Here is a 26925-nt window from a genome sequence, read left to right as displayed (position 1 = left end):
GTAACAATGCTTGTAGTCTTGGTCCTGGCCGAAGCAAACTTCTTTGCGATGTTGGAATCGGGGAATATTGCTTTGAACAATTGCGATGCACAATCGTTGGTGAGGAATGATTGCCGAAAGTGCTGGTGATTGACAGTATGACATTATGTGGCAAGGTTGCATCATCTATAGTCTTTCAGCGAGCGCAAACGCGAGAAGACTAAGCGAATATAATTAGACTCAATCGGATAAATTATAATTGGCGTTTTTAATTTTCAGGAGGGTACTAATATTGAAAGCATGAGTCGAGTGGCAATTAAATTTTATTATTCCACTTTATCGTAATGTACCACGATTTACTAAAAAATGTGACTGGACCCTGGATCTGCCAATGGGTTAGAACTGATATTTTAGTCAGCAACAGCCCAAAATTGTCACAGTCACAATTTTGGTTGGCCTTGCAAGTTCACAATCCTAGCTATTCATTTTCGATAATATAACTAATTTAGAAAATTACCTCGCGGGCCACACAAAACCTTCTCGTGGGCCGCGGGTTGGGCGCCCTTGCATTAGTATTACCCTTAAACAGTGCGATTAAGGCAAAGCGAAAGTATAGGATGTACATATGCTATGTGACGACTGACGATGTCTTATTTTGCATTATGTCAATGATACTGGTAGATAGGGCTATACAAGTTACATCGGTGTTCATGAGTGGCAAATGGTCCCAATTACCATTACAATGTGCTATCACGGGTAGAATAATTATCGTTGACAGCATGTGAGCACATGTGTAAACGTTTACTTCGCTATAGCGATATCGCACCGGAAAGGGAGATGTACAATTTATACGTTCGCGGGTAGCGGCGAAAACCGAATCCACTACGGCTACATTATATGAAAGGAACATCGAAAAATGCATGCTCCAGGCGAGGCTCGAACTCGCACCCTCCGCATCACTCCGTATCTGTCGTATAAGTACGGCGCGCTAACCGAATGCGCCACTGGAGCAAGGCCTATTCGCTGCCGACTCTTCACTGATATGCAAATGCCGAATTGATTTTTAAGTAAATTACAAAGGAAGTGAATGCTAAATAACGAACTTAGCGTCACATAAGCCCAGATTGTGCGTTTGACAATAAAAATAGAGATGAAGTGAGTGAGAAAATAAATACGGTGAACGGTGCTAGTCGATGAAACGTCCGCGTCGCATGCATGTATGTAATTTTATTATCACTAATTTAGATTGCCTAAGTGTTAAAAGAAAAAAGAAAAGCATCTATTGATACATTTTTTCTTCAAAAATACGGTGTCTTCCATTCCATAGAACAGGCACGCAGCAGCAAATGAATCTCACATTCCCAATTATTCCCAATAATATATAATCCGCACAACATGCTATTATTATATCAACCACACATAGCACATATACTCCCAAACAGCGCCACAGCACCCGACACCCATCCCAAGACATAGCTGTATCCCCACGATATTCCGTCCAGCAAGAAATTCAGGAGATCTCCCCTCCTGATAGTATAAGATATCATCGCAGCGACTATGAAGATAACTGAAAGATAAAAGGGAAATTGCATCAAATCCAAGAACAATATTTGTATACTTTGGATTGCTCGTGTCGCTGGTTTTGGAACATTGAATTTCGCTCATCCCTCGCTTAGATCAATATCTACAAAGTATTTATATTTCCTTCAGAATCTTGAATTACGACCCACCATTCGTTCATTTACAAGAGCGTAGGATTAGATGCCTTCAGAATCGCGACAGACGATAAGCGATATGCGAAGGAAATCACTAAGATGACAGATTCCAATTGTTTTCATGATATTCAAGTGATAACATGCATGATTGTATGGAAACGGATTTACCCAGCGAAGTTTACCCTTCATGAATTATAGGCTAATAAATCTGACAGAGGATAACAATTAGGGTTAAATTTTAACTCGCATGGTATGAATGCTCCGTTGTGGCATTGCAAACGAATATGACGTCAAATCTCCAACTCCAGGAGTCTGCGGGGTGGGTGAACCTACATTTTCCTCCTCGTTCTACGTACGGACGGACGTAGATTGGGAAATATTGCACACTGAACATACCGCCAATTAGTCCGATTATGCCTCCAAACTTCCCGACGCCCCCTTTAGATACTATTATTGCACCTATAGCGACTGCCAGGAAGATGTCTCCAACGATGTTCAACGCCAATGCGAGATTATCCGCAGTGACGGCCGCGCCTGTCAAAATATCTCATGTATATATATAATATTATATATTTTTTCGCACACTGCCATATCTTGCATTACCTGTCGATTCCGATGAAGACAACCCAAACGAGACATCTGCCACAGTATACCATCCCGACGAGGCAATAGCGACGATATTTAATATTATTGCTACGGCAAGTACAAATATCCCTATCTTTTGCGTGCCTTCCATATTTTTTTACCTGCCGAGAACGTGAAAAGGTGTTTGCCTTAACGCGTGATAATTGAAGCTTAGATTAAGGGCATATCAGTCGCGGTTTGCCCACACCTTGAAGTCATCTTCTGAATTGCTACCAAGTGTTGGAGGTAATTCTATTCGAGACCTTTATTCGCCGCTCAGTCAACGTAAGTGGTGTCTTACAAAAGCCACCAATGCTGGAAGACATGGGCCGGTCTGACGTCAAATTAACATGAACTGAAAACCCGCAGATGTCGAAGCACCATGAATATGAAACAAACAGCAATTAAACTACCCCTGAAGTTAATATTATACCTAAAATTGTTAAGAACAAGTTGATGGCACTATGGTCTTGTTCCTTACTGATCGCCCAACGTTTTCATCCCCCTGCACCGCGGCAGGAATAATTAACAGAAAACGATCTTTAAAAAGCTATATTTATGGTTGCCAGAGGAAATGGTTACCTTAGCGACGGAATACGAGTACGAGTATACCGATTAATGAAGACGAAACGATCGTATGGAAAACGATTCACTATACGAACGTCGGACGTGTACCGTTGACTGCGACAATGACGCAAACAAAATAAGGATAATATCTCAAGGCCCGCAATAGGTTCGCTGTACACGGGTCGAGAATCCCTGTACGAAGCACAGACGAATTTGAGCAGCATTCCGTATGATGAATTGTACGACCCTTCGAAACTGACTCAACTTAAGTTATCGTAGGCCCCGCATGGCGCATGACCACTCTGTCGTCTGCTATTTATCTCTCGCCGATGCTTTATGTCAGTGTTTCAATCTTAAGAATCATTGTCGTAGATTATTCCATACTTGTGCTAGCGCAACTGCTCAATCGCTGTTTGGTAAAACAATAGCATTCTTATACGTTCTGATGTGGTAACTCGATCATTGCACTGTCGCAACAGGGTCGGTTTTTGTAGCGTTGTGTTAGCCTATACATAGGTAGAATGGTAGCGGAAGAATAACGATGATCGAATTACGATAACCGGGTCGAGCGTCATTGATGATTGAACGTCCTCTTCTGTTGCCATCACTCGCAAATGGTACATGTATCCATAAAGTGAATACATACCGTTTCGTTCAAGTTTGAAATACGCTCACCTGTTGGTATATAGCCGCATATACCCTTTCCCGAAGTAGTGATAAAGCTCCAATGACATCAATATTAAAAAAATCAATTCGTAAATTTGATGTTCGGGCCGTCTCCGGTAACAGCACCCGAGCGACAACTCCAAGCTGACTCGCAAAATCGCGCAGTTTACGTGGTCATTCCATAAGCTATTTTGTAAATGGCATGGTTTCGCTGTTGCTTAGTGTTTTCGTGTGGCGCATTGTATTCATAGTACAGTATGTCTAGCGGTGGACTGGCGGGTAATAGTGGTAGTGGGAGATAAGGCAGCACGACAATGTGTATGGTCCTACTCAGAAACCTAGTCCCCTCGATATTGTCGAGGTGAAGAATAATATTATTCGAGTTGGCGTAGTCAGTTAATCCACCGCCTTTCTACCCACATTTCCACGGAACGCTACGCAAATTAGACGAGAATTAGATGACCGGCATTTCGCTCTAATTATTCTAATGAGGCAGCTTACGCAGCTATATAGAATTTATCTATAGTAGTTGTCCATGTCCATGTCCAAGTCTTCTCGCCATTCAATCCGCATAAGCGATGTATTGAAAAAGCCTGGAACGAAGGTGGGTCGTGCTACAAGTCGGCAGATCAGGAATCATAATAAGCAATATCTACCTCAGGGCCGGCCAACCCGTGGCCCGCGGGCCACATCTGGCCCGCGAGAAGGATTTGAGTGGCCCGCGAGGCAATTTCCGAAATTTCTAATATCATCAAAAATGGATTGCACAGATTGTGAACTTGCAAGGCCAACCAAAAATTTGATTAGTCTGGCTGCAACACTTGAGTTGTGATGACTAGAATATCAGTTCCGAAGCATTGACAGATCCTTCAGCCATTCACATATTGGTAGATCTCCGTACACTACAATAAAGCAGAATAATTTGCGATAAATTTATCAAAGTTAAAAATTTTGTAAAAGCTTAGCGCAATATGTTGTCAGTCGATTTCTTGTTTTTAATATTGTTGCCCTTTTGCGAAAATGGAAGAACACCCAGTGTATCAGATTAAGTCTAACTATATTCGCGATTACGAGACAAAGTGTCGTTCAACATAAGCGACCGTGCGTTTGCGCTCGCAGTAAGACTGCCGACAATGAAACCTAGGCACAATATGATCGACGCATGTTGGTCGCAGCTTTCGATATCGATGTGTCCATGCGCCGAATAGCGCAGTCCTCGCAAACTTAGCCCAGCGATATACAGCAGGTCCGCAATCTAGTCAAGTGGCAATATTATTGACCTATGAACTTCGAAAAAATTTCGCGCTTCGCGCGGATAGTGGCCCGCGCATAAGTTCGTCAATCGAGTGTGGCCCTTTGGCTAAAAAGGTTGGCCAGCCCTGATCTACCTGGTGTGAAATTACCATATAGGTGTCGAAACAACAACAACTATGAAGATTGCTGTATTTCAAAAGCTTAGCGAAATACAAGCAATGTTTTGGTGTTACTAAATGCTCTTCCATTGCTAAAGGACTGCGTCGCTCCTGAGGTTTCGTGGTTGTCCATGCTCATGCTCAATTGCTCATGTTATCGTGTCGCTATGCTTAACGTGAAATAATAGGAGACAGCGCTAGATAAGTCGGGAAATAACAATAGCCCATAATCACTCAAGGCGTTCAGATATCAAAATGCGTAATATCGTGAAAAATTGATCTGGATGTCTTGTCGTTGTGCATCTCATTTCCAGGTAATCGTACATTTATACAATGTCTTGCTATCCAGGAAGACCGACCGCCCCCGATATAATGGAGACAGCCATAGCAGCCCATCCAAGCCCAAAACTATAACCCCATGCGTACGTAATCGTCAAGGAGGGACTTGTGTCCTGGATTACGGTCGGTTGGGATAAAATATCCACGTAGAACTTGTTATTGAACACCATCCCAGTGAGAGTCGCCTTGCCCACTGTCAGTAATATTCCTGGAAGCAAAAAAGTGTATATATTAAAGGTTATCTTTTCCCACCACAGAATAACAACACCTGCTCATTGAAAGTGATGTTACGGTCGATACTCCAGCGATAGGCATCAGATGAAAATTTTTATACATGTTTCGACTGTTAAATGTATAACGATTTCCTCGGGCTCTCATACCATGATTAATTGGTTATTTATCAATTTGACGGATCTCGTTCAAGTTCACCGAGTGTCATGACAGCGTGCCATGCGAAATGACACAAGATAATGCAAGTTTTATTGCGCGACTCACAATGAGACATGACCAAACGAATGAAGCACAAGTTAATGTACCTGTACAGTGTACACTGTACAGCCTACGCATTTACTATTAATGCGAAATGCATATTGAACTCACATATTAGATATTCTCATATCAAGTGTATGTGTGGAAGACCTCCTAATATAGTCGATGTAAAGAGATTCAAAATAGTTTTTAGACAGCTTTATTTCCGTGCCTCATGGTAGCCAGTTCAGACAAGAAGGGAGCATGCATTGTCATGTATCCACCAAGTGTCCATTTCACGTAGTCAATGCTAGACACTTGGCGGCCCTAGAAATAACAGTACCATCACAATAGCAACTAACAATCATTACACAAACACCCCTAATGGGTGGGCTTCCACACATGTTTGCTTGGTTTGCTCTTCGTTCTTACAAAATATCCAGATGAACCTAGCTTCGACCAATAGCCACATGTAAAATCGTTAGGATTTCTAAAGATATTATTTAGATCAGTGGTTCTTAACCTTTTTTCATCCAGCGTCCCCTTTCAAAAATTATCGTGCTCTAGCGCCTCCCAGCCCCATATTGTCCTCCTTTTCATGTTTTTGAAGATTTCCTTCGAGGACGCCTAAATGTCCTTCTTTATGGCAATTTGTCCTCCTTGACAGCTTTTAGAGCTACGATGGTGGATAGTTTCGAGTGAAAGTGGGCATAAATGATGCTAAACAGGAAATCGTGGTTTGAACGTTAGCGACGACTTTTTTTAGTCGACCAACGGAAAATCTAAAAGCATAACTGTATTTCGGGAGTTGAGCCTGAAACCTGACCATTTTTTTAGTCAACCAACCGCGATTTTGAGGTAAGTTGGACATTTTTTTCGAATTTTGCTCACGTATTGTAAGTCTGAAAATTGTGAAAAAGTATCCTCCTTTCCCGATTCCAAAATATGGTAACCCTACCTAACAGCACTTTGTCAGTCCCCCTAAATACGATTGTCTTGGACAGCAATAGCGTGATAAATCAAACTTCTGGGGGCTTCGCCCCCAAGAATCTCATCACGTGATTTCGATGGTCAGCAAAGTTTGTCTGGCCTGGTCGCCCTAGGCGCCATCAGTTTCTATAATGCATGAATGAACAGGTGGTAATTGCATATATATGTCTTATCCTCTCAGCTCACGTGGTCAGATTTACCAGTAGCGCTGAGTGAGCTGTTGTCTTGGAAAAATGAAGCCCACGTAATTAATAATTAAACATATTCGGGCGTGCCCGTTGGTACAATTACTTCAATACATGTTGGTATTTTGTCACCTCTTGTCCGCTAACTAGTCAAAAGATATTGAAACGCATAGACTTATTAAACTTAAATAAGCACATGATTCAAAATTGGTATTTCTACACTGGCAAATAATTCTTCTCTGATGGATGTTATTTGTCCTGTGGGGTGCAGATTGTGACGACATGATAATTCGGTAGGGGCGATTTAAGCACCAATGGACAATTAGACTTATATTCATCGAAGTTTACGGTCACCATAAGGGCAATCTTCTCGGCTAAGGTTTTCTTGCTGACAATCTTTTTGGCACACTTCTCGGAATCTCATATTGGCAGGAACTTCATATGTAATCGTGCATCGTGGGGCGGTAATGGCCGACGCCGAAATGCCTATTTCTATTTACTATAATTATGCGCATTTTTTCGTGGGGCAGTCGTCAAAACATGATGTGTAATTTATGTTCATTCGCCGCAATAATTTACGGCCCCTTTCGAGCTCCCCCCCCCCCACGATTGTGGGCTTGGGTTGCAGCAGTTTCGGTCTTTGTAAGAGGTCAAATCCAATCGATCTTTTCGGGAGTTTAGTATTGGAAATATTTCGCGATTTAATCGCGCTCGCGGACAACTCGACAATGATGAACCATATAATAATTCTATCTGGTATATTCAGGGTCAAATCAAGGTTGTTATAAAACAATCGGGCACGGTCTCGTGCCCTGTGGTTCGAACCAGAAGTATAGGTATCCCGAACTCACATCTGCGATTGGCAATACGGGGATAGTATCATCCTTTATGATACGATGAATAAATATTCTGAAGATTTAATTTTGTAGCTCTCAAAAACAAGTTTATTTAGTTATTCCTTTAGTGAACAAAGCTTCAAAGCATATTATCTGTACAAGGGGCTCTCAAAAGTGATATACATTGTGTCTCCTTCGATATCCAGTTATCCACACGCTGTGCGCTGCAGGATATAATACGTAATTCGAAACATTTTGTTGAAAATAACCCTAGCAAGCGGAAGGGCAGTGTTTTAACGGGAAATTGGCGATCTAAAAGTACGCGCGATCCATTTTATATGAATTATATTAACCCCATACATTTATGAAAACATATGTAGCAAACGTCGCCGCGTACAGCCACCAAAAATTTCGAGATTTGACATGTTTTGTGGAATTTTACTTGGCTCTCTATATTCATTAGGGATATATCTTAATACTACTACATCATCATCCACTACGGAGCCATGGTTAAGAACCACTGATTTAGATGAAATTGCTATGGCATCAATTAGGAACATGAGATTACCTTATTTTGAACATGACCAACCTTATTGTGAGCATGACTAACCTTGTTGTGAACAAAACTGCCCTTATTGTGAACATAATCAAACCAACCCTGTAGGAAACCAGCAGCGCCTATAGTCATGATATCTGATTGTTCAGAGGTCATTTTCTATGCGCGAAAACCATGTCAGCAGTGCGCAATTTCGAATAGTCTCCGTAAAAGATCCTTAGATGTCGGCGGTGTTGAGTTTGTTTGCATAACATCCGCTCGTAAAATTACCGTCGACAATTAGATGAAAATATTGGTTTTCATTAATCATCGCACTAAAATGCAAATTGGCCAGTCAATATTAGATCGGAATGGCCCTATAACAGGTATTGGTCTTGTCCACCACCGACAATAACAGAAATTGTAGCTATACTGTATCAATATTCCTTCGTAATCTATGAAGCGGTGAGACGAATGATATGAGATTGGTTCTAACTGTTTCTAACACAGGTTCGTCGTATATACTCTGCCGCCTGATGCTAATTCCCAACAAACAAAGCACCATCTTGATTCTTGATAGAAGATTGATTTGATTAGCAACTATGTGTTTGGGCAAACGATAGCTAACTTAGATCATAGTATATCAATGAAATGGATATTTGCACATTTGACTAATAAATAGAATCTTATATCCGATTAGACGTGGCTCGGGTGATGCTCGCTAAATACATGCTATCATGAAAAGTGAAAATAATCCCAAACAAGCTGAGATCATTTGTCAAGCCATCCTAGGACTGGGCGATATATAACGGAGATGTGTAGCATGTGTCTAATAAGGCGTATTCCAATATAAATCCAACAACATCATCGCTCATCATTTTATGTGTTCAAGAGTTTCAATTGCAAAATTGTCAAAGTACCACCCAGCAATGTAATCACGGTGTAGTTCGTTTTTTCTCATATGATATCTAAAAGTAGACCAAAAGTATACCTTTAAGATCGTATTAGAGCAGTGATTCTCCAACTGGGGCGTGAAAACATCTGAAACTGCGGTCAACTGAAAGAGAGATTTGCGCTTTGCGCGATTTACCTCCAATTCATTGTTATAGCTATGTGTATAGTCCTAATTCCACATTTGAGAATTCTCTCATCAATAGTCATAACATTCGACGACATCAAACTATCCATTGGAATTGCTAGCATTCTGATTGTATTTTGTGATTTGACAATAAGGGGGGCGCTAAATTTTTCACGATCATAAAGCGGGCGTGTCTAGAAAAAGTTTGAGAACCACTGTATTAGAGTATGCGTTTCGATTCACGTCTGATCATGAATGGGATATTCGAATCTGATTCGATTCGGCTGTTATTCGATTTTGTGTATCCCACTCGAAATTCATTGAATCCAACACAATAAACAAACGGCTGGTTATATTCTCAAATAATAAGCCTTAACCTTCAATGAAATATAAAGTAAATGATTTGGTGCCACGCAGGGCATTTCATCGCTACTGACATATCTATAGGACATGAACAAAATTTTAGCCGACATATCTCACTATATGATATACAGCAACAACGGCACAGAACCCGCAGATGTTGGCAATATACACAACTTCCTATCTTCATTGATAGCATTGCTATCTCATGCAAGGCGTTATATTGTGCAAACTATCTGTGTACTGTCATATCATTGTGCATCATATTTGTATCATTTTCTGCTATATATCGTGACTTGTTATCCAAGAAGGCCGATTGCTCCCGCAACAATCGATACAGCCATAGCCGCCCATCCAAACCCGAAACTGTATCCCCATGCGTAATCCACTGTCATTGTAGGCTCGAGTTCCTGCATGAAAGTCTGATTGGATAATATTTCGACGAAGAACTTGTTATCAAACACCATTCCCGTTAGAGTCGCCATGCCCACTGTCAGGAGTAAACCTTGAAACAAAAGCGTATTTCCAGTGAAAAGTCTATTTTCCAGCTACGATACACGCGAAGTCACACATAAGCTGATCGAGGTTGGCAATACATCGACACATAAAATTACAAATTTGATCGACATACGGTCGAGACGCAAAATATCAATTTCTTCAATCTGTCATAAATAAAATAGGCTATAGACTCAACGAGATAGGCAAAAACAAAAATTGTAAGCTACACAGTACATAAATCTTTGTCAAATAGAGGGACTGCGTTATGTAGGGAGCAGAAATCCGAGTTCCCGTATAATTCCATAATCAATCAATGTGCATTAGAAATTGTACTCCTACATGTTTTGTTATGTGTCCCACGGTGATTACTCAAAGTCTAAGTGTGTGGGTGATAGGCTTATAGTATTATTGTAATCTCAGCAGTATCATCAGGCACATGAGTGACACTGTCATGGCCTTGGTAATGAAAACCATTTTCTAGAATAAGCTTCTTGATGAAACCTGTGAAATAATTGATAAACTATTCACTCGTATATGTTCGATGCAAATGCATCTCAGTGATTTGCGAAATCTCAAAATATCTGACTAAACTAGCGATTCAGTCTAAATATATAGGAGCCGGATTTTTCTCAGACTACCATACAAACGGGAATCTCTTATAAAGCTATTGGCCGGAATTGAAGTTGAAATGTTGAAAGAATCCACAAGAAAAGCAGTTGTCTTTCGTATATACAAAACTGGTAGAGGACAAAATGGTTAATGGTTTTAGTCACGCGTAAAAATATTTTTTCACGATTCCGAATAGTGCAGAGAGCAGCCTGAGGTTGCTGTGCAAAGACATTCAACTCTAGACGGTATAATATTTTGCCAAGCTCCGTTTTTTTTATAAGAAGTTCACATTAACGAAGCTATCCAGATTGCTTCGACCTCTCGACTCCAAATAATGTGAGACCGAGAACGAAATCATGAGCCATCGGTTTGCAGGCGATATGGTGTACAATCCAAGACACTGTCAAAATGAACTGACCTGCGACAAGTCCAAATATTCCTCCAACTTTCGACAATTTCTTCTCCTCCTCGAAACCCCCGCTATATATGTTAGCCAACGCGCCAACGGTTACAAAGCTGATCCCAACACATAAGAAGCAGATACAAGTCAGCGATGAAGTCCCCGCCAGATCTGCGATGGAGAAGTGTGGAGTTGGTATTAGTAGTGTTTCCCGCACCCGAATGTGCGGTCGTGGGATATTGTGGTATAGAGCGGTGGTTCTCAACCGCCGGTGCCGGTCCGTAACGACTTTCCTGCCGGTCCGCCGGGCATATTACAATTTAAAACTGATTCCAAACTTCGTGAGGCGACATTTTGGGTCTGGAAACATGTTCGATTTGACTTGGCGTCCGATTTGATTCGCTAAACTTGATTCGCACAGTTTACACGATGATTCGTATTCGATTCATTCATTTTGTGCAGGACCGTAACTGCGAGACGCCAAACACCCCAATTGGTTGAACAGACTCAAAATTATTTCGCAAATGAACTATACAGTACTTTTTTAAAAAACTTTATCCAACATATATCATTTTTTTCGCGCTCTTCTCAATTTACTGTTACTGAATGTCTTGCTTATTGGGTGCGTTTGTTCAGGAAAACAGATGATTTATAGAAATAGGCATATCGTAGTCAAACATTACCGCGCTACGACGCACCAACACATACTGAAGATTAGGCTGACAGGGGACTCGAAAAGGTGTGCCAAAAAATCGGCAGCGAGAAATCATGAGCGGAAAAGGACTTTTCTTTGTTGACCGAAAACTTCCATATATAGATATCTAATTGTCCATAGGTGCCCAAATTGCTCGTGCCGAATCTCGCTGTCCTGGCAATCTTGTACCACACTGCAATTGTTCTCAACCTTTTTCATTTCGCGGACCGGTAACATATCAAAAAATGTTTGGCGGACCGGTGAACTTTTAAAAATTGAAATCAATCCAAAATGTAAATGTGCAACCGTTTTTTGCAGGATATTGTTGCTAGAGTGACATTTTCGGGGTTTTGGTCTTAATTAATTATGTTCACGATGGCGTCCATGTGATTTTACGGTAGTGAGTCTGCTGAGTCACGGTAAAATTGCCTTCTCCAGATAAACGTGCTACCGACGAGAGTCGTTTAGAATCTTTCGCGCCAAAGGCCGTAGGTTTAGCCGACAACGCCTACTCGAATGATACTCTTCTCTTCAACAATATCGAGAGAAGACGCGTTTCGGCGTTGAACCAAGCACCTTGTGATGCTACCTTGCTCATTACCCACAACCACCAGAGGTAGGCTACTCTGGCTACTACGAATACCATGCTCCGCGCGAAAAACCTGATAACAGCTATTATACCGGCCATCCACAAAATCAGGTCCGGCACATCGTCAGCCCACCCCAATAATAGGTCTTGGGTCTTGGTCTTGGGTCTAGGGTCTTGGGTCTTGGGTCTAGGTCTTGGGTCCACATGATGATAATCCAAATTCTCATGGACATCGCCCCCAGACCCCACAGTGGGTGGATGTTTTCACTAGTACTTTTGAGCAGATTCATTCTACTCTGTGTAGGCAGAGAGTTTATGTAAATCGCACCAAGGGCGAATATTTTCTATAATTCATGACTGAATCGGTCAATGATATTGGTAATTGCAGACCCCACAGTAGGGTGGATGTTTTCACTAGTACTTTTGAGCAGATTCATTCTACTCTGTGTAGGCAGAGAGTTTATGTAAATCGCACATAGGGCGAATATTTTCTATAATTCATGACTGAATCGGTCAATGATATTGGTAATTGCATATATATTGCCATAAATTCTTTTCCTCTCAGAATAATCATATTTTCCGGTAAAATTGAGTGAGGTGTCGTCTTGGAAAATTTAGGGCAGTGTTTCTCAAAGGGGGGGGGGGTCCGCGAAGCATATTCAGGGTGTCCGCGAAACCATTTGTAAAATTATTGACATAATTAATTTGTAATATTTTTAAATTAGCGAGCAATGATATTGGTAATTGCAGACCCCACTGCGGGGTGGATGTTTTCACTAGTACTTTTGAGCAGATTCATTCTACTCTGTGTAGGCAGAGAGTTTATGTAAATCGCACATAGGGCGAATATTTTCTATAATTCATGACTGAATCGGTCAATGATATTGGTAATTGCATATATATTGCCATAAATTCTTTTCCTCTCAGAATAATCATATTTTCCGGTAAAATTGAGTGAGGTGTCGTCTTGGAAAATTTAGGGCAGTGTTTCTCAAAGGGGGGGGGGGTCCGCGAAGCATATTCAGGGTGTCCGCGAAACCCTTTGTAAAATTATTGACATAATTAATTTGTAATATTTTTAAATTAGCGAAAACATAATACAGTTTCGCTTCATAATTGCTAAATCTTCAGGACTCACACCATATTACAATAGTCGTGTGACATAAAATATCCTATAGTGCAAACGCATTTTAATTGCCCAATAGCCAATAGCCTAATGATACAAACATATTGCTGTTTTGAGACGCTTTGATGGGGTCGTTTGAAATAGAAATTCCTGAATTAGATATCCTAATCTGTCCCAATGAACGATTGAAACCTCACCACGAAATCTATTTTCAAATGTGATATAAATCAGCACTATTCCCGATTGACTTCAAGACGAGATGCTAAATAGAAATGACTAGGCTGGACGTTATATATTCACTAAAAACTCTGTTTCTCGATTTTTGTGCCATAGATGTTCCGATCACAGCAAAAGATGTCGTCGGCAGCGTTGCCCTTTAATATTACGTTAGCCAGCGCCTATTTCTGTGAAAATATGTTCGGCACTCGTTCATGTCAAATCGAAGACCTGTATCTTCGAGGCAATAAATACGGCTGTAAAAATCGCTTCGAAATATTAAAATTCTATACCCATTTTTTACGTATAGTATGATGTTATTTTCATGAAAAGTCATTTTTATGGTTGTTTCTCACAAACACAACACATATGACGGTTGCGCGATAATTGAGCTAAATTTGAACGAAAACTTGTGAGGGTCCGAGGGGGTCCGTGACAGTACAAAAGGGTTCCGCGAAGACAAAAAAGTTGAGAACCACTGATTTAGGGCATGTACGTAGTCATTAAATGTATTCGGGCGGGCGTGTTGGCGTAATTACTTCGTTGCGTTTCAATATTTCGTGACCTACTGTCGTTTATATAGTGAATAAATATTGTAATCGCCCATGCGCACTAAACTAAAAAAACGGACAATATTCCAAATTGGTATTTATAACTGGCAAATAATTTTTCTCCGTGGGATGACATTCGTCCTGTGGGGCAGTGATTCTCGACCGCCGGTCCGCGGACCGGTGCCGGACCGTGACGACTTTCCTGTCGGTCCTCCGGGCATTTTATAATTTTAAACTGATTCAAAACTTCGTGAGATGACATTTTGTGTCTGGAAATATGTTCGATTTGACTTGGCGTTCAAGCCAAGTCATTTGACGACATGCGAGCGACAAGTTCGAACTGATTCGCTAAACTGCACAGTGCACAGTTTACACGATGATTCGTTTTCAATTTATTCATTTTGTGCAGTACGATAACTGCGAGGCGCCAAACACCCCCGTTGTCGAGAGGCCGTGGTTGAACGCAAATGAATTATACTGTACTTTTTTAAAATACTTTATCTAACATATTTCAATTTGTACGCGCTCTGCGCGATTTAATTTTACTTACTGGATGTCTTGGTTATATTGGGTGCCTTTCTCCAGGAAAAACAGATGATTTAGGCATATCGTTGTCAAACATTACCGCGCTACGACGCACCAATACAGATTGAGGATTAGGCTGACGTGGGACTCCGAAAGATGTGCCAAACATCGGCAGCGAGAAATCATGGACCGAAAGGGACTTTTCTTTGTTGACCGAAAACTTCGATATATAGATGTCTAATTGTCCATATAGGTGCCGAAATTGCTCGCGCCGAATCTCGTTGTCCTGGCAATCTTGTAGCCTACCCAACTGGACGAATGTCATCCCACGGAGAAAAATTAGTTGCAGTTTGAAATACTAATTTGGAATCTTGTCCGTCTTTTAGTTTAGTGCGCATGGGCGATTACAATATCTATTCACTATATAACAGACAGTAGGTCACGAAATAATGATATGCAACGAAGTAATTACTCCAACACGCCCGCCCGAATACATTTAATTACTACGTACTTGCCCTAAATCAGTGGTTCTCAACCTTTTTATCTTCGCGGACCCCTTTTGTACTGTCACGGACCCCCTCGGACCCCCACAAGTTTTCGTTCAAATTTAGCTCAATTATCGTGCAACCGTCAGATGTGTTGTGTTTGTGAGAAACAACCACAAAAATGACTTTTCATGAAAATAACATCATACTATACGTAAAAATTGGGTATAGAATTTTAATACTTCGAAGCAATTTTTACAGCTGTATTTATTGTCTTGAAAATACAGGTCTTCGATTTGACATGAACGAGTGTCGAAAATATTTTCACAAAAATAGGCGCTGGCTAACGTAATATTAACGCGTAACGCTTCCGACGACACCTTTTGCTGTGATCGGAACATATATGACACAAAAATTGAGAAACAGAGTTTTTAGTGAATATATAACGTCCAGCCTAGTCATTTCTATTTAGCATCTCGTCTTGAAGTCAATCGGGAATAGTGCTGATTTACATCACAGTTGAAAATGGATTTCGTGGTGAGGTTTCAATCATTCATTGGCACAGATTAGGGTATCTAATTCAAGAATTTCTATTTCAAACGACCCCAACAAAACGTCTCAAAACAGCAATATGTTTGTATCATTAGGCTATTGGCTATTTGGCAATTAAAATGAGTTTGCACTGTATGATATTTCATGTCAGACGACTATTCTAATATGGTGTGAGTCCTGAAGTTTCAGCAATTATGAAGCGAAACTGTATCATGTTTTCGCTAATTCAAAAATATTACAAATTAATTATGTCAATCATTTTACAAAATGGTTTCGCGGACACCCTGAAAATGCTTCGCGAACCCCCGGTTGAGAAACACTGCCCTAAATTCTCCAAGACGACACCTCACTCAATTTTACCGGAAAATATGATGATTCTGAGAGGATAAAAATTTATTGCAATATATATGCAGTTACCAATATCATTGACCTATCCAGTCATGAATTATAGAAAATCTTCGCGCTTGGTGCGATTTACATAAACTCTCTGCCTACACAAAGTAGAATGAATCTGCTCACAAGTAATGGTGAAAACATCCACCCCACTGTGGAGTCTGGGGACGATGTCCATGAGAGATTTGGCCGATCATCATGTGGGCCCAAGGCCAACGTTTTCTTGGGGTGGGCTGACGAAGTGCTTTTTCGGACCTGATTTTGTGGATGGCCGGTATAATAGCTGTTGTCAGGTTTTTCGTGCGGAGCATGGTATTCGTAGTAGCCAGAGTAGACTGCCTCTGGTGGTTGTGGGCAATGAGCAAGGTAGCATGACAAGGTGCTTGGTTCAACTCCGAAACGCTTCTTCTCTCGATATTGTTGAAGAGAAGAGTATTATTCGAGTAGGCGTGGTCGGTTAAACCCACGGCCTTTGGGGCGAAAGATTCTAAGCGACTCTCGTCGATAGCACGTTTATTTGGACAAGGCAATTTTACCGTGACTCCGCAGACTCACTACCGTAAAAGCATATGGACGGCATCGTGAACATAATTAATTAAGACCAAAACCCCCTAAATGTCACTCTAGCAACAAATACCTGCAGGGGAAGTGAGTGGTGCAGGTGGTTTAACACTGCAGACACGACACCAATGGTTGCTGGTTCGAATCTCGGCTTTGCCATGTTACTATTTGTCGGAGGTTTATCTGGGCTCCTCATCGCCGATCCTGCTGTATACACAGCGCCTTGAAAAAGCCCAGAGGAAGAGAGAGCCGAACTCTTGAAAGAAGGCAGCAAAATACCAGAAAAAGTACGCAAGAAAAAGGCGTTAAAAGACTTTACGAAATTTACTGTGCGGGTGCAAATGACCCAAGTGTTTACAAGCGCCATTTATGCCAATAAAAATTAAATAAAAAAAACGGTTGCATATTTACATTTTGGATTGATTTCAATTTTCAAAAGTTCACCGGTCCGCCAAACATTTTTTGAAATTTTACCGGCCCACGAAATGAAAAAGGTTGAGAACCACTGGTATAGAGGACGGGTATACGACCTACGAAGCACATCCGGATCCGCCCGCCGGTGTCTGAGAGTGTTTGGCAATGGTCAATGACAATTGGTCATACATGATAATATGACGCCCTTTGATGCAAACACCCACAATACTTGTTCACTGATTCACGTATTTGTGAATGCATATTTCACTTCTTCTGTGCTTTCGGCTCTCTGTTCAGCGACAAATTTCGCAATGCCTTATAGTAAATCATTTATTCCGTCTCTCGTCTTCTGGATTGATAATTCAGTCGCAAGCCTCCTCGTAAGCTGCCTTTTACTTTGGATGTATAAAGTAGAACTGGCTATTTTAGAGATTTCAAAGCTAATTGCTTCACCATTGTGAACATTTTCGGCCTTGAATAATAATGAAACAAAGTTACGTTACAACAACCTAACTAATATTCACGATGCGAACGTCTGGGATGCAGCCAGAGGTACATGATGTTATTGATTACAGCCTTGACATGAAGAGACTTTTTGGATACAGAACTATAATATACATTTAAACAATATCTTCATAATGTAAATATATGTAAATTCGAAGCTTCTAGCTTACACTATTCGGGGGCAATAGTCAGCAAATAAGGAAGTTCAAAAACCTGCATCTAACTACATTGCATGTATCCGATTATGACGTCATAGAAATGAACATAACATGAAGTATACAGGCAAACTGCGAGCGCAGCTAGTGGCCTTGACTTGAGCGACCACAAATGTCACATTGACGTCAACTCAGGATTCTTAACAACAAATCAGCCCGGTATATAATTACCATAGATGCAGACAGAACATGAACGCTATATACAACAACAACAAGAACGCTAAAGTTCAATAAATGTAGCAAGTACTATTTCTATGCTTCGTCCAGCTGGTGTTCAAATGGGATGTGACTGATTCCTTGTATGAGTGGAAAAATATGCGATTTCAAATAAGCGAAATCCGGTAAAAAATTGTGCTTCACTTACACAATCCATGGCCATATGGGATTAGCGAACCATCAGTCCGCACAGGATCGCTATAAAATAACCCAAATGCTGTGGTTGTCGAGTTCTGATTGTCGACCAACGTCACATATACCCAGCCCGGTGTCGACAGGGCTATGATGACGAATACAAGTGCAAGACCGAGTCCACCCGCACTCCCAAAGTGAAAAATCCCCATGATAATTGTTCCTAACTAATCTGAACTAATAATAATAATATTAACTAATAATAATCTAATGGTATCTGCAATGAAGTCGGAATTCGTGTGAAGTTGGTGTCGCGCATGGATGTTTTCAACTTACTTGACGAGATATTCAAGATTGGTCACTGATACTTTCTTGTAATGTGTTGAAATGATCTGGCCAGGAGGTAAAATGTCGAACTGTGAGATTACCTTGATTCTTGAGAAGGGCTATTCCCATATCATAATTTGAACGTCGCAAATTTGGCAAATTATTGTCACCACACGTCACACGGTAACCATTGCCAGTGCAATGCTGAATCCATTAACCCGACGTCTTACGTGCTGCTACCTGATTATGGGTTAAACAACCCTCAACGAGGGATCACAGAGCTTGAGTCAATAGTTGATATGGTTCGAACGCAAAGTCTGCGTTCCAAAGTCCGAGTCCAAAACACAAAGCATTGGAAACTTCTTTCACTATAGGCCTACTATATGTAAACTCTAGTTCTAATTCACCTATACGTTGGTGCGCACACTCATATAGGACTTTGCGTGTATCCAAGAGTATTCAGAAGAATTAGAGAATAATCATCTATATCTGTACTGTATACCCTCTCGTTCAGTGATATCTACAACTAGTTATTGCTATCACTGCACTCGTTAAACGAAGTAGCTTCTAACGCTTAATTCACGATTTATATATAAGGTTCCTCTTTTATCATCAAAATGAAACACTTCAAACGAATGCACGCAATTATCCGTTTCCCGTCAACGGGATGGAGAAGAATTCAATATTAGCGGTGCTGAATATCATTCCCAATTGCTTATTAAACTCTTTTGCTCAATATAACCAACAAAAATGGTTATTATACTAGTGATTTGTTGTGGTCGTACACATTCGGTATTCGTGAAGCATGCGAAAGGTCATAATTGGTGATTGGCAAAACGAATCACCTGTTCGAAATCCAATAGAATCATTTCTCATGACGCAGGAATCGCATCACGCATGTCGAATCGAATTAACAGAGATAACCAAATTATTGACATTGCAGCGGTTTTGAATGACAGCTCCCAATAACAGTTATAACGTGTCAGTGACTTGAACATGGGATCCTTTTCAACTGAAAACCATCATTCAAAAATCATTCTAGTTCGTGCTGATGCTGTTTATGAGATGTCCACTACACCGGGGTTTATTGAACAGGGAGCTGTGGACCCCTTGAGGTACGAAGCACCAAATCAGAGGGTGCGATATGTATTGTGCGATTAGGCTTACACGCTATCTACAGCCTAAAATTATTTTGCAAACCAATGAAAAGTGGAATCTTTTCTGTCTCAAGTTATTCAACTCAAAAATTTTCTTCGTGCTGCGTGCTAGTTCATGACAACGGTGTTTTAATTGAAATTCAGGTACCATCAGAAGTTGTGTTGAGAATGGATAGGGGGTAGGAGAAATTCTATTAAAAGCTCAAGTGGTACGAGCGCTAAAGTGTTAAGAAATACTGCTCTACACGGAACATAGCTGGTGAGCGTGAAGGTGTCGATGCCACAGATACAGTTGTTGAGTATGGTTGAAAATATACTAGGAAATATAGTGCAGTCGCGTTCTATATTCGAGTTGCTTCCATGAAAAATTGAGCATTTCCGTTACAGTTGGATTTTGCTCGAACATTACATTAGATGAACTTTAAATAAAGAAAGGCATTCCATTGATATCGCACAAATGGAGTTTTAAAGTTCTTCCCACATGATCCTATACCCATAATACGTCGAAATTGTATCCAAAATCTCTCCGTCTCGCATCTGTGTGAAAATATTTATCTCAGTACGGAGGATGAAAAGAACGCCCGGATTGTTTGTTTATAACGTCTCGTCAATAAATATTAATTGCTGCCAAGAGCACCTGTCCGAGTTCTGTTCGTTATTGATACCAGGAATATAGCGACTGACCTTATTTGTGAACATGAGATTACCTTATCTTGAACATGACTAACCTTATTTTAAACAGGACTAGCCTTATTGTGAACATGACTAACCTTACAAAACTGTCTTTATTGTGAACATAATCGAACCAACCCTGTAGGAAACCAGCGGCGCCTATAGTCATGATATCTGATTGTTCAGAGGTCATTTTCTATGCGCTAAAACCATGTCAGCAGTGCGCAATTTCGATTGGTCTCCGTAAAAGATCCTTAGATGTCGGCGGTGTTGAGTTTGTTTGCATGACATCCGCTCGTAAAATTACCGTCGACAATTAGATGAAAATATTGGGTTTCATTAATCATCGCACTAAAATACAAATTGTCCAGTCAATAATAGATCGGAATGGCCCTATAACAGGTATTGGTCTTGTCCACCACCGACAATAACAGAAATTGTAGCTATACTTTATCAATATTTCTTCGTAACCTATGAAGCGGTGAGACGAATGATATGAGATTGGTTCTAACTGTTTCTAACACAGGTTCGTCGTATATACTCTGCCGCCTGATGCTAATCCCCAACAAACAAAGCACCATCTTGATTATTGATAGAAGATTGATTTGATTAGCAACTATGTGTTTGGGTAAACGATAACTAACTTAGATCATAATCATCAATGAAACGGATATTTGCAAATTTGACTAATAAATAGAATCTTATATCCGATTAGATGTAGCTCGGGTGATGCCCGCTAAATACATGCTATCATGAAAAGTGAAAATAATCCCAAACAAGCTGAGATCATTTGTCAAGCCTTCCTAGGACTGGGCGATATATAACGGAGATGTGTAGCATGTGTCTAATAAGGCGTATTCCAATATAAATCCAACAACATCATCGCTCATCATTTTATGTGTTCAAGAATTTCAATTGCAAAATTGTCAAAGTACAACCCAGCAATGTAATCACGGTGTAGTTCGTTTTTTCTCATATGATATCTAAAAGTAGACCAAAAGTATACTTTTAAGATCGTATTAGAGCAGTGATTCTCAAACTGGGGTGTGAAAACATCTGAAACTGCGGTCAACTGAAAGAGAGATTTGCGCTTTGCGCGATTTACCTCCAATTCATTGTTATAGCTATGTGTATAGTCCTAATTTCACATTTGAGAATTCTCTCATCAATAGTCATAACATTCGACGCCATCAAACTATCCATTGGAATTGCTAGCATTCTGGTTGCATTTTGTGATTTGACAATAAGGGGGGCGCTAAATTTTTCACGATCATAAAGCAGGCGTGTCTAAAAAAAGTTTGAGAACCATCTGTATTAGAGTATGCGTTTCGATTCGCGTCTGATCATGACTGGGATATTCGAATCTGATTCGATTCGGCTGTTATTCGATTTTGTGTATCCCACTCGAAATTCATTGAATCCAACACAATAAACAAACGGCTGTGGTTATATTCTCAAATAATAAGCCTTAACCTTCAATGAAATATAAAGTAAATGATTTGGTGTCACGCAGGGCATTTCATCGCTACTGACATATTTATAGGCAATGAACAAAATTTTAGCTGACATATCTGACTATATGATATACAGCAACACCTGCAGAGAACCCGCAGATGTTGGCAATACACAACTTCATATCTTCATTGATAGCATTGCTATCTCATGCAAAGCGTTATATTGTGCAAAATATCTGTGTACTGTCATATCGTTGTGCATCATGTTTGTATCATTTTCTGCTATATATCGTGACTTGTTATCCAAGAAGGCCGATTGCTCCCGAAACAATCGACACAGCCATAGCCGCCCATCCAAACCCGAAACTGTATCCCCACGCGTAGTCTACTGTCAGTGTAGGCTCGAGTTCCTGCATGAAAATCTGATTGGATAATATTTCGACGAAGAACTTGTTATCAAACACCATTCCCGTTAGAGTCGCCATGCCCACTGTCAGGAATAAACCTTGAAAGAAAAGCGTATTTCTAGTGAAAAGTCTGTTTTCAAACTACAACAGAGAGAGAGAGAGAGAGAATCTTTATTCGTATACATTACATATCAACATTACACTACAAAAATGTTACAGTGAAATGCGACATGCAAGGTAAACGGGAGGCTCGATATGACAAAGTCTTCAGAGCCGAGCCACCCAGGACAGGAGCAATGTTCAGTCGATAACTAATTTTTAAAAAAGTAACCAAGGAACGAAAAGAAAAACAAAACACAGTATCATGCAACAATTCAAAATGCAATGCAAATACAATTTAGCGGTAGTTAGAGATAAAAGAATGAAAACATTGTTTGTTAAATGCACAAGAGTCTAAATTACGGAGATTAGGTGGCAGCTTATTCCAAATACTGACACCAATAGAATTGATTGAATTTTGCACTAGACTGGTTGTACGGTGTTGCACAGACAGAGACAAGTTAAAAGAAAATCTGATATGATGTTGGTGGGTATCTGAAGCTATATTGAACAGATTATCAAAATATAGTGGCAGTCACCCTGATGATAGCTACGCATAAATTTCATTACCTCGAATTTGAACATGTCTTCCACTTTCAATATTTCAACGCTTCGATACATCCTATTGCAATTTTCATATCTAGATTTCCGACACAGAATTCGTGTGGCTCTGTTTTGCAAGACTTGCAATATCTGCAGATATTTTTTTCGCAGCAGGTGCCCAAACTATAGGATCCTATAAATGAGATAGCAGTGAATTAAGGCATAGTAGACTGATCTGAGAGTTTGATGAGGAGTTAAGTTTTTAAGGCGATAGAGAACCCCAACACCACCCGAGATTTTAGTTTTTATACACGATACATTCGAAGTAACACATAAGCTAATCGAGGTTGACAATACATCGATACATAAAATTACAAATTTGATCGACATACGGTCGTGACGCAAAATATCGATTTCTTCAATCTGTCATAAATAAAATAGGCTAGACTCAACGAGATAGGCTAAACCAAAATTGGATGGCTACACAGTACATAAATATTTGTCAAATAGAGGGACTGCATTTTGTAGGGAGCAGAAATTCCAGTTCCCGTATAATTCCCTAATGAATCAATGTATACATGTACATAGTACAAATTGTACTCCTACATATTTTGTTATGTGTCCCACGGTGATTACCCAAAGTCTAAGTGTGTGGGTGATGGGCTTATAGTATTATTGTAATCTTAGCAGTAGCCTGAGGCACAGGGGTGACACTGTCATAGTCTTGGTAATGAAAACCATTTTCAAGAATAAGCTTCTTGATGAAACCTGTGGAATAATTGCTAAACCCTTCACACGTTTATGTTCGATGCAAATGCATATTAGTTATTTGCGAAATCTCAAAATATCTCAGACTAAACTAGCGATTCAGTCTAAATATATTGGAGCCGGATTTTTCTCACATTACCACACAAACGGGAATCTCTTATAAAGCTATTGGCCGGAATTGAAGTTGAAATGTTGAAAGAACCCACAGGAAAAGCAGTTGTCTTTCGCATATACAAAACTGGTCGAGGACAGATTGCTTTATGGTTTTAGTCATGCATAAAAATAATTTTTCACGATTCCGACATAGTGCAGCGAGCAATCTGAGGTTGCTGTGCGAAGACATTCAACTCTAGACGATATAATATTTTGCCAAGTTCCATTTGTTTTATAAGAAGTTCACATTCACGAACATATCCAGATTGCTTCGAGCCCGCGACTCCAAATAACATGAGACCGAGAACGAAGTCATGAGCCATCGGTTTGTAGGCGATGTGGTATAGAATTCAAGACACTGTCAAACTGAACTGACCTGCGACAAGTCCAAATATTCCTCCAACTTTCGCTAATTTCTTCTCCTCCTCGAAAGCCCCGCTATATATGTTAGCCAACGCGCCAACGGTGACAAAGCTGAGCCCGATACATAAAAAGCAGATACAAGTCAGCGATGAAGTTCCCGCCAGATCTGCGAATAGACGATATTTAGCGAGAAGTACGTGCAGGGCTGACAATTCATCACATAGACCAGCGCTTCTCACCGGGGGTCCGCTGGTCCCTGGGGACCCGTGAAGCTTTTTCAGGGGGTCCGCAAAGCCTCGAAATATTTAATAACCTAATTTGTATTTTTTTAATTCGGAAAATATTGAAGCAGTTTCGCTTCGTTTTTAGTAAAACTCCAGAGCTCACATCAACAGAATGGCCATCTGAGTTTAAATATCCTACCATGCAGACTCATTTTAATTGCTAAATTGCTCATAGCCCATTGATACAAACATTTTGCTGTTTAGAGATGTTTTGTTGGGGGTTGCGGGCAAGAAAAAGTTGGATGAGTAAGGTCAATCACGGTGACTTCGAAATGTTTACAAAAATCCATTTTCTCCTAAGATACATAAGGATTTTTCCATAATGACTCAAAGATATGCTGCTAGATAAAAATGACCAGGCTTGACGTTATATATTCATTAAAGCAATTTGTTAGTCAATGTTGGTGCCAAATGTGTCGTCGGATGCCTTCCGCGTTATTATGATATTCGCCACATCTATATATATATATATTTGTGAAAATGGATTTTCGAAGAGCTTCTTGAAGGTACAGAACTTCAATTGTAAATGGATTTTCGGCACTCGTTCATGTCAAATCGAAGGCGCGTATTCTCAAGACACGACCACTTACTTCTAGAAATGCAGATGCGGAATTATTTTTGAAATAATAGAAGTCAACCCAATTTCTACATGATTAGTATGATCTTACTTTCTAGAAAACTCATTTTGGTGATGTTTATCACTAAGCTACAGTTATCGTTTGCACAAGACGGATGGCGATTGCACGATAATTGTGCCAAATTTGAACTAAGACTTCGCGGGAGTCCGCGGTGGTCCTTGACGGAATGAAAGGATCCCGCGAAGACAAAAAGGTTGAGAACCACTGACAAAGACTAACTGTGGCCACACGTCATCGCCTTCGTGCAAAAGGCCTCTGTTGCGAAAAACACTATCCCTAATAATGTTAATAATATTAATTACACTTGTACTAGAAAACCACAGCATAATTTCTGTAATTTCGATTCTTCGTTTTCAATAATCTTTATTACCTCTGCAACCCTTGACAGTTCTTCATCTAGCGCCATTCTGTAATCTAACTCCTTCATGTATTGCATAGTAATAACAATTTGACTTGATTACTGAAATTTTTAAAGTTTACTTCAAGCTCGCCATTTTCCTTGTGGGGCAGGTTGCTCCCCGGATTATGTGTGTATTTACCAGTTTTGCTGTGAATAAAAAATATAATAATAACTCACTTACTGGTCTCGGACCAGTGGTATCTCTTTAAAGTAGATGGGGCTCTTTCTGCTAAATGACTCGCTACATTTGCCTCTACATATACGGTCCATGCATACAGGGTATCGGACTGGGACATTCATGTCAAACACATCGCCTGTAAATGTACGGCACAGTACTTACACAATCCTTTTCCGTAATCAATGTTTGAGCTATTGATAAGCTCAGGAACGCTATAAAACAACCCAAAAGCAGCAGTTTCTGTCTGATTCACTCTTGCACTTTGTATTTGCGCCGTCACGTACACCCAACCCGGTGTCGACAAGGCGATGATGACGAATACCAGAACGAGACCGAGTCCTCCGGCGCTTCCAAAGTTAAAAAGTCCCATGATAAGTGTTTCTGAACTAGTTCGAACATACAATACCTCTGCAATGAATTCACTTATTCAGTATATAGAACACAGATGATAGTTTACATTCTGGACCACTGAGTATATATTATTTAATCAATGATGCCCTATACGGCTTATACATACCAGCGACTTCTCGGGGTACTGTAAGGTCATTTGGATTTGATGTATTACATAAAAATTTGAACATCATGCTTTCCATGAGATATTGACAGTGCTGCGAGGCGTACATGAATGAAGTCTACACATCAGAGCATTTCCCAAACGTCGCCGGATACCTGCTACCTTGCTTATACTCTGGCCCGTCTCACTGCCAGGGCTTATATGCTTTTAAACCGCGCCCTTTTCAAGTATAAATAGGCATACTTATATAAGGTCTCTCGCTTCGATTTCGATGATAATTTCACACACATTCAGTGATATCATCAAAATGAGACGCACCTGACTTTTCAACACAAATGGTCTTCCCACATCAACAGGATTGACGATATGAACATTCGTTTGTTAAACCTATCTGGGTTATTTAATGAAAATGTTTACTTAGTATCGCCAATCATAAAAGGTATTAGTTGCAATTTACAACATTTTGTAATATTAGGGGTATTTTGAAAACCTCAGTCTCTTGGAGTTCATTTGAGATGTATGCGGCTGTAAATA

The 26925-nt window shown here is 40.2% G+C and overlaps 3 protein-coding genes and 1 non-coding gene across 4 annotated transcripts; all 4 read right to left on the bottom strand.

The window, feature by feature from the left end:
* Positions 1-900: 900 nt before the first annotated feature.
* On the bottom strand, positions 901-990 carry Trnai-uau (transfer RNA isoleucine (anticodon UAU)). Its single transcript is given in 2 exon segments — positions 901-936; positions 953-990. It is a non-coding gene; the product is annotated as a tRNA-Ile (tRNA).
* Positions 991-1022: 32 nt separating this feature from the next.
* On the bottom strand, positions 1023-2475 carry LOC145456976 (uncharacterized). Its single transcript, XM_080335125.1, has 3 exons — positions 2298-2475; positions 2091-2228; positions 1023-1546 (listed from the first exon to the last, which is right to left on the bottom strand). The coding sequence occupies exons 1-3, from the start codon at positions 2428-2430 to the stop codon at positions 1389-1391; spliced, it is 429 nt and encodes a 142-aa protein (XP_080191251.1). The 5' UTR covers positions 2431-2475; the 3' UTR covers positions 1023-1388.
* Positions 2476-8882: 6407 nt separating this feature from the next.
* LOC145457353 (uncharacterized) lies at positions 8883-19401 on the bottom strand. Its single transcript, XM_080335549.1, has 3 exons — positions 18451-19401; positions 11280-11432; positions 8883-10259 (listed from the first exon to the last, which is right to left on the bottom strand). Exons 1-3 carry the CDS (start codon positions 18644-18646, stop codon positions 10054-10056), a joined length of 555 nt encoding a protein of 184 aa, XP_080191675.1. The 5' UTR covers positions 18647-19401; the 3' UTR covers positions 8883-10053.
* Positions 19402-20684: 1283 nt separating this feature from the next.
* LOC145457352 (uncharacterized) lies at positions 20685-26503 on the bottom strand. Its single transcript, XM_080335548.1, has 3 exons — positions 26040-26503; positions 24391-24543; positions 20685-22549 (listed from the first exon to the last, which is right to left on the bottom strand). The coding sequence occupies exons 1-3, from the start codon at positions 26245-26247 to the stop codon at positions 22344-22346; spliced, it is 567 nt and encodes a 188-aa protein (XP_080191674.1). The 5' UTR covers positions 26248-26503; the 3' UTR covers positions 20685-22343.
* Positions 26504-26925: the final 422 nt, after the last annotated feature.

This window comes from Botryllus schlosseri, chromosome 15, assembly GCF_051294905.1.
Source record: "Botryllus schlosseri isolate E-star chromosome 15, Bs_hap1, whole genome shotgun sequence".
Classification (NCBI taxonomy): Eukaryota; Metazoa; Chordata; class Ascidiacea; order Stolidobranchia; family Styelidae; genus Botryllus; species Botryllus schlosseri.
This window is presented reverse-complemented; position numbering and strand designations above follow the sequence as displayed.

Excerpts from the sequence above, each read along its gene's own strand:
- LOC145457352 (XM_080335548.1), bottom strand. The coding sequence starts at position 26,247 with ATGGGACTTTTTAACTTTGGAAGCGCCGGAGGACTCGGTCTCGTTCTG. Across the intron at positions 24,544-26,039 it reads TGATTACGGAAAAGGATTGT|ATCTGGCGGGAACTTCATCG; the intron begins GTAAGTACTGTG and ends GTCTATTCGCAG. Across the intron at positions 22,550-24,390 it reads AATATTTGGACTTGTCGCAG|GTTTATTCCTGACAGTGGGC; the intron begins GTCAGTTCAGTT and ends TTTTCTTTCAAG.
- LOC145457353 (XM_080335549.1), bottom strand. The coding sequence starts at position 18,646 with ATGGGGATTTTTCACTTTGGGAGTGCGGGTGGACTCGGTCTTGCACTT. Across the intron at positions 11,433-18,450 it reads CCCATATGGCCATGGATTGT|ATCTGGCGGGGACTTCATCG; the intron begins GTAAGTGAAGCA and ends TCTCCATCGCAG. Across the intron at positions 10,260-11,279 it reads AATATTTGGACTTGTCGCAG|GTTTACTCCTGACAGTGGGC; the intron begins GTCAGTTCATTT and ends TTTTGTTTCAAG.
- LOC145456976 (XM_080335125.1), bottom strand. The coding sequence starts at position 2,430 with ATGGAAGGCACGCAAAAGATAGGGATATTTGTACTTGCCGTAGCAATA. Across the intron at positions 2,229-2,297 it reads GTCTTCATCGGAATCGACAG|GCGCGGCCGTCACTGCGGAT; the intron begins GTAATGCAAGAT and ends ATATTTTGACAG. Across the intron at positions 1,547-2,090 it reads CATAATCGGACTAATTGGCG|TTATCTTCATAGTCGCTGCG; the intron begins GTATGTTCAGTG and ends TTTATCTTTCAG.